The sequence below is a fragment of the Protopterus annectens genome, chromosome 2.part1, assembly GCF_019279795.1.
Source record: "Protopterus annectens isolate FY-2018-M chromosome 2.part1, PAN1.0, whole genome shotgun sequence".
Lineage (NCBI taxonomy): Eukaryota > Metazoa > Chordata > Ceratodontiformes > Protopteridae > Protopterus > Protopterus annectens.
The window spans coordinates 1459444936-1459460155 of record NC_056729.1 but is presented as its reverse complement, the minus strand read 5'-3'; the positions used below and the strand labels follow the sequence as shown (position 1 = coordinate 1459460155).

The 15220-nt window shown below is 39.6% G+C and overlaps 1 protein-coding gene across 1 annotated transcript in view; it reads left to right on the top strand.

The window, feature by feature from the left end:
• Nucleotides 1-15220, top strand: part of LIAS (lipoic acid synthetase) — a 917328-nt gene that overhangs the window by 662784 nt on the left and 239324 nt on the right. Inside the window, exon 8 of the mRNA XM_044062935.1 lies at nt 10473-10543. Within this exon, the coding sequence (XP_043918870.1) occupies nt 10473-10543 (71 nt within the window). The remainder of the gene's footprint in view (nt 1-10472; nt 10544-15220) is intronic.

Genomic DNA, 15220 nt, shown 5'->3' with positions numbered 1-15220 from the left:
AAGGACTGCCTCTGCATCTTCGGAGTGGAGGGCATCCTCTGAGCAGGGAGGATCCACCTTCGAGGTGATGAGTGTGCTGTCCAGGTCTTCAGTTTCAACAAGAGGTACTGACACTCTTCCCCCTAAAGTGCCGACTTCAGTCTCAGCTCCCTCTTTGTCCCAACACAGCAGAGACTCTCAGCCTCAGGAAACCTCCATGAGTGGTCCCCAGTCTTCCGAGGTCTTCCCAGAATTCCTTTCTGAGGAGCCACCGAGGAAGAAAACTTGTAAGAAGAAACATGTTGACTCCCCTGATGAGTCTATCGCATCAGACACTGACCTTGAGGAGTCAGAAGGGTCCCCCAAGTCATCCTCTGATGATATCTCATTCACGGATATGCTGGAGATCCTGAAACAGAGGCGGCTGGCCCACCACATCCCCTTCTGATGAGGAGTCAGTGTACCTGAAGGCCTTTAGGTCTCAACCCTCCACCTCTTGGGTGTCTCCACCTTTTGACAAGCTACTGGATCTAGTGAGTCGAAAAGTGTGGGAATATCCTGATTCTGTGGAACAGGTTCCTAGAGGACCAAATAAATTTTTGTCAGCACCCCAGGACAAGGACTTTCTTACTAAGGGCATTCCAGTAGATGCCATGGTGGTGGCAGCAGCCACCAAAAAGGAACTTGCTGAAACTTTCTCCACTGTCCATCCACCGAACAAGGAGTCCCGAATGATGGATAGGTGTGGGAAGTGTGTCCTTTCCTCAGCGGCTTTTACACTTAGATCGCTGAACTACCTGTCTCATTTCACAAGGCTCCAGATAGATCTCCTAAAAGAGCTGGGAGATACTCTACAGGATAACGTATCTGATGCGGTATCTCAAAAAGGTTAACGCACAGATGTCTACCCCAAATTCTATTGTGAACTCCTCCATGAAGCTGATATCTTACATTGCTGATGGAGCAATTAGGGCAGTGGGTTCAGAGGTCTCTCTTAGAAGACACTTCTGGATGCATTTGTGTAACTTTGCAGAGGCCTTTAAGTCTACATTTACCAATGCCCCTTTGGACAGATCCTCAATGTTTGGAACCAAGGTAAAAGACACACTCACCAGGTGCGAGCAGGAAGGAAAAACCCTATCTGCCGTTGGAGTCCATTTTTCCGTTCCTTTTAGACCCTATCCCAAAGGGCAGAAGGGCGGCAAAATGTGGTTCAAAAAATCGCAGAGGTTTTTCAGGACGCACAAGGTGATTCCTTCTCCAGAGGCAGAGGAGGAGGAAATAACGGTAGACGCCGCCCTAGAGGCAGAGGAGGCTGACATAACCAGGGAGATCATGATTCCTTTCATGGTTGTCCCTATCAACGCTCCTGAAAGGAGGCCCGACTGCGCGTCTCTGGAGCCAGTCAGGGGTCATATTTCTTTATACCCAGAAGCCTGGCACGATATCACTCAAGACAAGTGGGTATTAAAGATAATTACCAGAGGTTACCATATTCCCTTTTCTTCTCCACCCCTTTGGACCAGACGAATCCCAGATGTGCCACCCAATCACAGGGATTCAGCAACTCTAGAAATCCAAAAGTTGCTCGTAAAGAGAGTCATCCAACCCATCCCCGCAGACTAAGTAGGATTAGGGACTTAACTCCAGATTCTTTTTGGTACCAAAAAGAACAGGGGACTTGAGACCCATTTTGGATCTCAGCAAATTGAACGAATCTGTACAGAAGTCCAAGTTCCGAATGGTCACTTTACAGTCGATACTCCCATTGTTAGGGAAAGACATTTGGATGTGCTCCATGGACCTCCAAGATGCATATTACCGTATAAAAATGGACAGGGCATCAAGGAGTCATGCTTCTGGCTGGGAGCCAGTCATTATCAGTTCCACACCCTGCCCTTTGGTCTCACCACAGCCCTCAGGGTGTACACCAAATGGATGGCAGTGGTTAAGGCTCACTTGAGACATCAGGGATTCCAAGTGTTTCCATATCTGGACGACTGGCTCCTGACTGCCACCACCAGGAATCTACTGTTACAGGCCAGGGACGCTACCATTTCAACTTGCCTGCAGTTAGGGATTACAGTAAATTGGCAAAAATCTGCATTATCGCCCTCTCAGCATGTGAATTTTATTGGTGCCAAAATAAACACCGTTTCAGTGAGGGCTTACTTTCCTGTAGAAAGAATTCAGAGCCTAAGGGACCAGGTTTTGAGCTTACTTCCTCTAAGGAGAGCGAAAGCAAAGGTGGTGCTCAAGTTGTTAGGAACAATGGCTTCTACAATAATTCTAGTTCCATTAGCCAGACTGCACATGAGGACCCTGCAGTGGTTACTTTCTGCCCAGTGGTCACTGCAGTATCTACCTCTTTCTCACCCCATCCTGATAACAGATTTGTGCAAACAGGATCTTCGCTGGTGGACCGTTTGTTCCCCCCCCCCGGTTGCCACTGTGACCACAGATGCCTCCCAGATAGGGTGGGGGAGGGCATTATCTAGGGAGAACAGTCCAAGGCACATAAGGCACATGGCTGGAACATGAGACTCATTTGCATATCAACGTCTTGCAGATGAGATCAATGCTTCTGGCGTTGCAAGCACTTCACAGCTTTCTCCCTCTAGGGATGATTGCGATCCACTCGGATAATGTCAGTGTTGTGTTACTTAAACAAACAAGGAGGGACCAAATCTTACCCCCTTTGCAGAGAAGCCCTTTGAATGTGGGAGTTGGCAGTGTCTTCCCAGCGCTTTCTGGTCGCAACGCACATCCCGGGGAAATCCAACGTCATAGCCGACAGGCTCAGTAGGGCTAGTCTGATGCTTCACGAGTAGTCTCTGAACACATACATTCCGGAACAAATTTTTCGCAAATGGGGTCAGCCTTGCTGCGATCTATTTCCCACCCCTCTCAATGCCAAATGCAGCAGTTACTTTACCCCAATTCCCCCGGAAGGGGAAACACCAAGAAATGCACTCGTTCATGATTGGCCCTCGGGACTGACTTCTCTGCTTTCCCTCCCTTTCCCCTAATATCAAAGGTAATTCAGAAAGCAATATCCTTGGGAAGCAAAATTATCCTAATTGCTCCTTATGGCCTAGACAGATTTGGTTCCCCTTTCTCAGACCTTATCTAATAGACGAACCATGGACTGTGGACCCAGTGCCAGATTTGCTGACGCACATGTCAGGAGTGTTCCATCCCTTTCTCCACACCCTCAATTTGACAGCCTGGCTGCTCCAGTTCCATCCCTAGTCAGGCTTCATGACTTTTCCCCTAAGGTTGTACACATCCTGACATCCTCTCACAAACCTTCTACCAGAAAACTTTATACCAGTAAATGGAAAAGATTATCTTTTTGCGCCCGTGAGAGAAACCTAGATCCTTACACAGCTCCCATTTCTGCCATTTTAGACTTCCTTTCTCAGTTATTCAACCAAGGTTCAGCAGCTGCCACTATTAAAGTTCAATTGGCAGCCATTTCCACCTTTCATGTGACTAATGAACCTAATCTTATGACTCATAGACTGTGTAGAGCTTTCCTTAAAGGGACCACTTTATTAAGACCCTCAGTCATGGACCCGGTGGCACCATGGGATTTGAACTTTGTTCTCCATAAGCTTACATCAAGCCCTTTCAAACCTTCAGCAACATGTAACCTTAATTTTTTATCTTGGAAAACTATATTTTTAGTGGCTATCACTTCTGCAAGAAGGGTCTCTGAACTGCAAGCTCTTTCCATTAAGCCCCCTTATTTGGTGTTTCACAAAGATAGGGTTTCCTTATGGACAAAACCCTTCCTTTATTCCTAAGGTTTCTTCCCAAGCCAATATTAATCAGTCCATTGAATTGTCTGTGTTCTTCCCTAATTTTTCTAACCAGGCAGAGTACAAATTTCACCAACTGGATGTGCAAAGACAATTGCGTTTTTATCTGGACAGAACTAAAGATTTCAGAAGGTCAGATCAATTGTGTGTTTCCTTTTCAGATACTAGGAAGGGCCTTCAAGTTTCTAAAGTCACATTATCTCACTGGATTTCCAGCTGCATTACCTTTGTCTATTCATCCAGTGGCAAAGATCTACCCTTCAAGGTGAAAGCTCATTCTACCAGGTCTGTGTCTACGTCGGTAGCTTTTCAGGCTAAAATTCCAATAGACAATATTTGTGCTGTGGCAACATGGGCGTCACTTCATACATTCATCACTCACTACAAATTGGATATGGCTTCCAGGAACAGGTCTTCCTTTGGTTCCACAGTACTCAGGAGCATTTTCCAATGAGCCACCCAAGATGAAGGTGCTAGGGACGCTGTCCCAACTGTAAGAATGAAGGCTAGATAGGACTACAGAACATAAAGAAGTTATGTACCTACAATAACGTTCGATGTTTGTAGTCCATCTCGCCCTTCATTCTTACGAGCCCACCCTCCCGCCCCCTCCTTGAGGACCTAAGGGTAGAGTGTCTCCTGCATTTTTTTGGTTATATTAGTCCTTTCGACTTGGTTTGTTCTTTGTCTCTCTATGTTTCTCTTTGCAGCAAATGATCTGGGTTGTGTTAGCGATGCATCATGGGATATATTCTAGCCACGAGCCAATCAAAAGTTTTTGAGCTAGAGTATGGCCGAGTCTGAGCCGAGGTTCGGCTCCGATCCCAAGTGTAAGAATGAAGGGCGAGATGGACTACAAACATCAAACGTTATGGTAGGTACATACCTTCTTTTTATAAAATGAAGGCCACTGTTTGAGATTTTGCAAGCAGTGATTACAGAGCAAAAGGCAGTTAAAGAACATAGCGAAATATGTTGCAGAAGAAAACATTATATTTTAGTGAAGCAAAAGGATACTTTGTATATTTGTCATACATTTATGTTTTATTGTTAAGTTGCTACCTTGCTGTCATGTTTTGGTGCTAAATAAAGACCTCTGGTTTCACTGGTCAAGACAAAAATGTAAGTCTGCCTGCGGTAGGCTCAACTGCAGAATAATGGCATAGATACCGATTACCTATGCCCCTTTTGTTGTTGCTGTTAGCCAAGGCCGATTTAATATTAGCTGTAAAGCAAGCCCAGTGGATAATGCAGCTCACTTCTCAGGAAATGAAAAACAGTGACTTATGTTACCCAGGTAGCACTGTAGAAGTTTCATGAAATCCAATGTTGTTTGGAACAGTTGCCATAATCTCCCTTTAGCAAACAGTGTTACTGTACAATCGTAACAGGTAAAATTATAATGTAAAGCAGCAGCAGCAACAAGACAGAACTTCACAGCAAAACAAAGACTCACAAATAGTATGTGCTCTGCACTCCCCTCGCAGTCCAAATAGTAAAACAGCAAAAATCAGGTATCAGAACAAAACACAGCTGGTAAGTTTTAAAACACATCCAAAGGCAGCATTTCCATCCAGTGCAATTCTTTTATTGAAACAAACAGATAAATCCGGTAAGTGCTTTCACCCAACAGGGCTTCATCAGACCATAATGCATCACTGATAACAACTCCTTATATAGTAAAGAAGGTGCCAAAACCTGAATTCAAACATTTTCTTAAAGTGACAAGATCATAGTCTTATCAAACATCTTATTCTAAAAATATTAATAATAAAAAGTGTAGAAAAAATATATATAAAGAAATGCATATAAGAAAATGCATAAAACATATATAAAAATATGCATATTTTAATATACAAATACATAAAAACTGATAAAAATATATGCTCAAATTAATAAATACTCATTTCATAAAGACACAAATTTCATGTGCTTATTTTACGCAATATATAATAGTCTTCACCAATTGGTGAACAATCAGTTCCGTCTAAGCCTTCTAGACTTCAGAAACAGTTTCAGGGGGTACCTTATCATTAAGACCTGGATGAAAGTCTGCCCTAAACCGAATTATCCATTTAGCCTCCTGTGCTTCAGTGCAGTTCCTATTGTCACCACCTCTAGGACCTGTGAATAGCATCTCAATGACTCTGAAGGTGAACTTATGTGTGTCGCCTTTCTCCAATACATGTTTAGATAGTGCACTGACTGTGGACTTAATTTTAATTTGATAAACGTGTTCACATATCCTGTCTCTGAGTTTTCTATTTGTCTTGCCCACATAGAATTCATCACATGCTACACAAGCAGCAAGGTAAACCACATGCTCAGACTGGCAAGTTGCAGAGACATGGAACTCATAACTCCATACCATTTGAGGGGTGCACAAACTTACCACTGGAATTTATAAAGTTACAACTAGTGCAAGGAACTGTTCTAAAGGTATCGTAAACATTCTCCTTCCTACCTTTCTTAGGATAACACAGCAACTTCTTCAGGTTGGACCTGTTCTTATACACAAAACTTGGTGCGTCCCCTACCACCTCTCTAACCACCGGGTCCACGGTCAGCACCTCCCAGTGTGATCTAATGATGTCTTTAACACTTCCCACGTCCTTAGTGTAAAAAAGGGGGATCCTGACATTACCATTTTCCATTGTAACTATAGGGTGTTCTGCATCTACCTGATCAAAGGCTATTTACTTAGGATCTGAGAAATAGGGGGCAGCCACATCCCTTCTTAAAGTGGAGATCCCAGCTATTCCCATCTCTCTCTCTCTCCTCATCCTTATAAGCCTTAGACTTGGATCTCTCGCATAGTTTTTCTAGTTCAGTTTCAAAGCCTTTCTGTGAGGGGTTATAACGAGAAGTCATCATGGCTTGACCGCTAATCACATTTTTAAACACATATCCCGGGTGCATGTTATATTTGTGCAACAAAGTATTCAGATAGCATGATTTCCTGTACACTCCATTGTTTAGCATTCCATTTGCTATTCTCTCTACATACACATCCAAGTAAGCGATCCAAGTATCTGAAAACTCATAGGTGAACTTCAAAACACTGGATAGACCATTCACTTGATCAAAAAATAAAGCCAGTTCACCAATGGTCCCTGTCCAGATAAAAAAGATGTTGTCCACAAATCGTCTATAGAAGGAAACTCTCTCACGAAACTCAACCAATTCAAACAAACAATCCTCCTCCCAGGCGGCCATGTAAAGGTTGGTGTAGCTATTGGCACAAGAAGTGCCCATAGCTACTCCATCCCTCTGCAAATAATACTGGGAATCAAAGCTGAAGATATTCTCCAACACTACTTCCAGAAATGAAACTATGAGATCTATAACATTGCCATTCAATCCAGAATGACCCCTAAGGTACTCATACACCCTTTGAACACCTTCCCCATTGGGGATAACCGGGAACAAAGATTGAACATCCATGGTCACCATAAGGTAGTTCAGATCCATGGGTACTCCCTGCATATGTTCATAAAGCTCAAGAAGAAACTGTTTAACGTCCCTTAACACATATTTATTGGAGTCGACTACTGGTCTCAGATATTTTTCAACATAAATTGAAAAAGGTTCCGTAGACCACCCTCTACCTGACACAGTGGGCCTCATAGGAGGCTTCTGAGCATCCTTGTGTATCTTGGGGAGGCCCTGCATCAAAGGTATGAGGGGGTCACTAACCATTAAATAATCATACAATCCTTCAGTAATGATATGACTTTTAAGTAAATCATCTAACACCATAGAGATCCTTCTTATGTGCAGATTGACCATGTCCCGTTCTATGGCTAGATAAAACTTCTCATATCTTAGCATATCTTTCATAGCTCCATCATAAAACTCATGGTCCATAACTACCACAATATCCCCCTTGTCAGCAGGTCTAATAGCTAACATATAGTCATTTCTCAGGTCCATCAGAGCTCTCCTCTGTCTGATGGTCAAATTCCCTCTCCCCCTTCTGTTGTTACTGCGCTCATCTCTCATTTTATACAGGTCATTCTTTACTAGCCTACTAAAGGCTGCTACAAGGGGTGGTGCACTACAAACATAGAGGCTGGGTTTCTTAAACTGCCTTGCATGTGTGCTAAATGCTCTATCCTTAAATTCTAGCTTCAAACATAAACTCCTAATAAACATTTTGAAATCAACTATTATGTCAGTAAAATAACCATAGCAAGTAGGTATAAACGTAAGCCCTTTAGACAGGACAGCAATCTCATCCTCAGTCAGGGAACGTGAAGAAATATTAACTATTAAAGTGTCCCTGCTTTCCCCCCACATCTTCTTCAGACTGTGGTTGGTCTGGGACTCAGCAGACAACTTCCTCTTTTGCCTGTCCCTTTTGCCTGTCCCTGCTCATAGATCTTGTCCTCCCCTTCCTCCCCTGTATAAACCATTGATGGGGAAAGGACAATGTACATTATACACTTTCGTGGGCTATTCACCAGCCTGTTTATCAATGTGTTCTACATTATTCACTTTCCTACGAACACTGGGTTGTTTTGTGCCATCCACATTCACTGAACTGACAATTTCTATACTATTACAATTTGAATATAGTGTGTGTGAGTGTGTGTGTACCACGTTTATGCTGTACATAGGTAGGGCTGGTTCTCTTTGGAAATTACTCTCCTAAAAAAATGTGAACTTGTGCTTTGTTTTACAATGATGACATGTCCAAATGTGTCACACCCATATTTCAGAGTGAAGGGATAGTATTTCTTAGTGAAATTCTCAAATTGTACCAAGTCAAGATGGACCTGCTAGGAACAGGAAAAACGTTGATAAATAATGTAATAATAAATAAAAGACCCTTGTCTTCATGGTAATTTAACAAATTAAAACAAATTGAAAAAAAGGCTAAGCTAATTTTGCAAAATAATTTTCCTGTCCTGACAGATATTAGCTCCTATACATAGCACAAGCAGAAAACTATAACTCAAAGTAGAAAGAGATGATGATGAAATGGGGAAAGCTCAAGAAACAAGGGGAGACTGGGATTTTGGATGCAGATCTTTAATGAGAATGACAATAATCACACAGAGTATTACATTTATAAAGTAGCAGAAAGTATTCCAAGAACTAAGCCAACACGGGAATGGAGAAAGAAGATACTGCCAATAGAGGATGACTGCAATTAGGAATACAGACAATAGGCAAGAGAGGATTAGAATTTATTGGAGAAAACTGGCAAAGGAACCAAGGTACTGGGAGCAAATAACTAGAGAGAGGGAAAGGTAATAGAATGGGAAGACGTCAAAAATGTATTTGGACTTGCAGGTTAGATTGCCTTTCTATCAAAGATTGCTGTCAGTGTATAGGCAAAGAGAAATAAATAGAGGAGTCCTAAATGAAAGACCGGCACTGGTAGAGTTTTTAGTAAAATCTAGAACAGAAGCTGCTGTTATTAAAGGAATTATTAGTACAGAATTAGAAATATTCCATGATAATTATAGGAATCAATCAGATAAGGTTAGATAGGTTTGAGAAGAGAGATTGGATAAGCAATTCACAAAAGAAACAATGGGGTATATATTTATTTCCCAAATATGCAGCAGAATCTAAAAGATTTAGGACTTTTGCTTGAAAATGTTTACATAGATATTTTTAATACCCTAAGTAGACTCCTGAGAATTTTTCTTCTGATAGACTGCAAATGTTGGAGGTGTGATGGAGAAGAAAGAGGTAATTGGCAACATATTTTCTGGAGTGTAATGAGTTGGTTGACTTTAAATATTCCCTGCAGATCACTGTCAGAAATGCTGGGTGAGCAAATTGATATAACTAGGGAAATGTTTTTTTCTGAGATATGATACAAAATCGGAATTTCCTAGATATAGTAAGGCCTTGCTGAGTATAATTATGGTGATTGCCAAAAAAGTAATTACTAGAAAATGGAAATCAAAATCCAAACCAACTGTACTATAAGTAGCAAATATAGTAACAGAGGTAAAACAACTGGAACTGGGATCTCTAGTAAAGGGTAGGAGCAAATTACATAGGAAAAAAATGGGAATTGTGGGAACAATACATACAGGGGAGCAATTAGGTTTAAAAGAAGGCAGGACTTGAATGAGCTATGTAATGTTTGACTGATGGTGATTGGGTGGATTATAAGTAATGTATAATGTTTGCAGTTAGAATTGTGTTACTAGGACTTGTGATGTAAAATGTTTGCAGTTGGATTGTGTTAATGCAATTTGTTTTCATTTATATAAATGTATGATTGTCTATGTCATACGTGATAATTTAATAAAGCTGTTACTTGTTTAAAAATTAGTATTCAATATGGATATTAGTAGTAGTCATTAATGCCCTGTACACTGAGGGTTATATGGTTCTTCACTTTCCTAATGTATAAATCCAGTTATGACTAGGGAGTCATTATCCAAAATGCTGCTTTGAAAATGGTCTGTCTCGCACCATCATGTGTAAAATCTCTTTATGTCCCTTTTGTAAATTTACTTGCACTGATTTTTAAAGCTTGTAAGTTTAGGAATGTTTTTGCCATTCGATAGCAACGTCGTGCACTGAAGCATAGTAGTGTAGTCAGGAGCATATATCTTCTGAAAAGCAAAACTGTCATCTGGCTTTTTTCTCTGTAGAGTTTTTACTGTGTCATCTTACATTTAACATTTATTTGATTTGTAGAACTCCGTGAAAATGGTATAGATTGTCTTACTTTAGGACAGTACATGCAACCAACAAAGCGTCATCTGAAGGTAAGAAAGATTGTGTTTTCCATTTATTCTTTAAACATGTTTGCAGTGACCTTAAAAAGCATGGCAATGTTTTACTACAACTACACCCTCTGACTCTTTGTAATGTAACTTGAAGAGATTATGGGAAAACATAACTAGCATTGTCGGAACAACCCATCAAGAGTCATTTTCTGTATTAGGTCAGTAACCATGAAATTCCATAAAGTAGAAAGAGAAACTGCTTCTGTATGGGAGTCTTTTTTGCAGTGTTTTACTATGTGTTTTTTCAGTTCATGTTTTCATCCATTAATTCATTCATTTTTTGAGGCTCTTTCTCCCAGCTGCTTTATCCTACAGCTCCCTGCCCAGTGGTCCTCATTCATTGTCATGTCTACCAATCTCCTCTTATCCCCCAGACTTCATCTATTAGGGTGGGGTCTGGAGCAAAATCTAAAGGCAATCTAGGGTCAGGCCATCCACTGGGGAGGGTTCTGTTATGCCCTACTCAGTTGCTTCCCTCCATGGTCCTTGTGGAGAAGACTGGGGGGAGCATGTAGTGGAAACTTTCAACATTTCACCATGCCTCTGCAGCAGCTAAGCTATGTCCCCACCCTATTCTGCTTTTGGATACTCCTTTTGATAGTCAAGTACCTGCCTCCACCAGGGATTGTCACCAGAAATGTCCACAGGACTGCTTTTCCCCCAGGGATGGTAATGCCCATTCCTCCCTGCCACTCCATCAGTCACCTGTGCAGATAATGTAATCTAGGTTGGCTGGGGCATAGTCATAGTTTATACCTGTGTGCCACTGAAGTGATTTCATGTATTTCCATTAGTTAGTGAAATAGTAATAGATAAATATGTCCGAAAATGGGAGGCTTCAGGTAAATACATTACTCTCTGATATGATGTTGCAACTGCCACCTCTCTATTGCAAGCATTTAGAAATAAGCCATTCTGAGCAAGTGGCAGTCAGATGTAAAGTGTAAGGACAGCATTTGAGCAAAGAGCATCTTTATTATGCTGTATGTTACATATACTGTTAATGAAGGACTGGTACCCTCTTTAACCCCTGGCTCTTTCTAATCTTAAGAGGTTGAAAGGGAGAATAAGTCCTGCTCCTGTATACTTTCAAAATTGGCTGGAGGGGAGATGCAGAGCTGCCAGCCCTCTTATTGGCAGAATGAATAGCAGAGGCTAATACAACAAACTTTTTAGTAACTGACCGCAACCACCAACAGTTATACAGTGCACTTTTATAAAATCTGTGATTCAAGAAATGAGGAGTTGGGGGTAGATACAGCCAAATATTGCTAAAATCTTGCTTGTTCTAGTGCATGTGAACCGCTCATGTGGTATTCAGAAATTTGCTTTCATTTGAATTGTGCTGTCATTAACTTTGAGAACTAAAGCAGTTTCAATGATGAGCAGTTTACAGAGGGATGCAGGACTTGTAGCCATCTCTCATGAGACTTAATCTAAAGCTGAATATGCACTACTTTTAGATTAGTATGCTTGTGATTATGTCTGCATTTATTTGTTAGTTGTTACTGTAAGTCCATGGCTGATATTTAAGGGAAGCAGTTGGGCAGTAGTGCTTGCTCATGGGGCTTACTCACTTTCCTAACCATGATCGATTGCAGACACTTTTTTTCCAGTAGTGGTGCCTCACACACAAGCACAGCTTTGCCATGAGGTGGTTCTTGACTGGTGTCCAGTTGGCAACATTTTTTTTTTAGCTTAATATTGGAGAAACTGGTAGCCATTGAGGGTAAGGGGAAATTCTTTCTACCGTTCTTGCTAAAATTGTTTTCCTTTCTTTTTTTTTTAATACTATATGCAGTTGTTTTTTAATGAGATCTATTAATGCAGGATGAAGTACAGTTTGTGGAGATGTGGAAGTACTTCGTAAAAAACTGTGAAAAAAAGGCTTTGATATCTGTATAACATCATTTGTAACTGTGAGAAGATATCATCATATTATCAAAGCTGCTAGGAAACTGGGATGTATATTAAGATGTACAGGTAGGAGTCACAGGTTATTTTATTGCTTTATATTGCAATGTTTAGACTACATAAGGGATATTGTGTACATTTCTGGAAGCCCTGTAGACATAGATGCATTATTAAGGGTGATCTAAAATGCATGAATGAGAAATTTGAGTACATACAACCCCCCACTTGTAGGAACACTAAAAGTGTTTCAAAATATTTGTGAAGAGGCTATAAGAAAGATACCAAAAAATAATGAAAATAACAACTTGAATGATTTAGAAATTCTGGCCTTGAGGGAACTTAAGGACAACAATGAGATAAGAGTTATGAAGGCGGACAAAGGGGGTAAAATAGTTATTATGGATAACAAACAATATATTGAGTCCATGGAAAGTCTTTTGGTTGATGTACACACATATCAAAGAGTAAACAGTCAGGACATTCAAAAAAGTTTCACAAGATTAGACATTTGTTTGTTCGACATATTTAGTCAGGGTGAAATTGATTATACAACTTACAATTTCTTACAAGTTGAATTTCCACGGTTAGGATGTATGTTTGGAATTCCAAAATTGCAGAAGGACCTATTTAAACCCCCTTTTAGGCCTATTATATTTGCAGCTAAGTCCAAAACAGAAAACATCTCAATATGGCTAGATTACATTCTGAATCCAATTGTACAGGCCTCTAGATATTATTTAAAGGATTCCTGGCATTTATTAGAACAACTCAGGGAATTCAAACCTACAGTATTTGAATTTGTTATGGCATCTTTGGATGTACAGTCTCTATACACCTGTATTGATTGTGAGACAGGTGTGGACTACTTAAGGCAATACTTAGCTAAATCTACTAATTTTAGTAACACCAAAGTTAACACTATATGTACACTAATGGAGCTTATTTTAGACAATAATTTCTTCCGTTTCAATGATAACTTGTATAGACAAGTTTCCAGTGTGGCAATGGGAGCAAGGGTTGCACCAGCATTTGCAAATTTAACCATGGCCCACTGGGAGAATAACTATTTAGAAAACAATAATAGGTATAAAGATAATATTGTTTTCTATAGGCGTTATATAGATGATTTGTTTTTCCTATGGAAGAGTACCTCGGAAGAATTTAATGAGTTTGTCAAATACCTTAATAATACTACTAGTTTTTTGAAATTCTCCATTGGTGGATATGGTACGAGTATTAACTTTTTAGATTTAGATTTGAGTTATGATTCCTTGACCAAGAAATTTTCTAGTAAGATATACAGAAAATCTACCTTTGCTAATCAATATCTACACAAAGAAAGTATACACCCTTTCCACATGAAAAAAGGTGTGGTCAAGGGTCAGTACATTCGCCTAAGTAGGTTAACTTCAGAAAGTAATATTTTTTCCACTGAAATGGTTACATTAAGAAAGTTTTTTCTCAATAGAGGATACCAAATTTCATGGTTAAAACCTATAGAGAAGGAAGTAACAATACTTCGTAACAACAAAGCAGCTCCAATTTTGACAGTGAGTTTACCCACTAATGAACTGAGGTTGGATAAAGTGGATGAATTCAATAGTGCCTTTATGTTACCTATTTGTAATGAAATGTGGATTATCAAAGACATTATAGTCGAAAATTGGAAGATAATACTAGGTAACCAAGACTTGGTTAAAACTATAGGTATAAAACCTAATTTTACTTTCAAGAAGGTGGTCAACATTAAAAACATTCTAGAGAAAAAAACTCAGAGTTCAAATAGAAATACGAGTGATGTTATTAGTACTAGAGGGACTTTTCCTTGTTACAATTGTAGACAATGTAGGTATATTAATAATTGCTCTTCAGTTTATTTTCCACATTTACGTATGACCCATTGGTCTAAAATGTATTATACATGCAATTCTACTATGGTCATTTATGTAGCTCAATGCCAAACGTGTCCCAGTTACTATATAGGAATGACTACTAGAGCTTTCAGGGTTAGAATCAGTGAGCACCTTTTAGCTATTAAAAAGAAGGATTTTAATAATGCATTGGCTAGGCATTCGGTGGACTGCAATCAATTCAAAAAGTTTTTATTTTCAGTACTAGATAGTATTAACAAAGATATGTTTATTGGAAACAAAAAATTGTTGTTAGAATGCAAAGAATCCATCTGGCAAGTTTATTTGGGGGCAGACAGAAAGCCAGGCTTAAATGAGACTATAAATATAAAATGTTTTTTGGAAATGAAAAATTGATTTTCCAATGGAATTTATATATGTACATTTTTTAAATAGTTTAATGTCATAATATTATCATCCTGTATAAATAGGTATACTTGCATTTTTATGTGTGTACACATATATAGAATTTTTATATATACAAGAGGGTGTATATACATATATATTTTTAAAGTAAGTTTCTATTGTTGTAGCTTTAATATTTTATTAACTAATTAGGTAATTAATTAATTAAGTATATTGATGGAGTATTTAAATTGTTCTGAAGGATGGTGTAGTTTCTGAGGAAGTTCACTGGAAAATAAAAGTGGATGAAAGCGCTAAAACAACTGGTTGGTGTCTCGTACTTGGCATTGCATTTGGACTGAATTCGTTGGTTTGCTTTGTGTTTTACTTGGTTTGCTTGGTTCTGTACGTCTGGTTATCGTTTATACAACTGGCGTTTTCAAACCTATTGCTGTTCAGTATGTCACAAGATGCCTTAATGGATTTA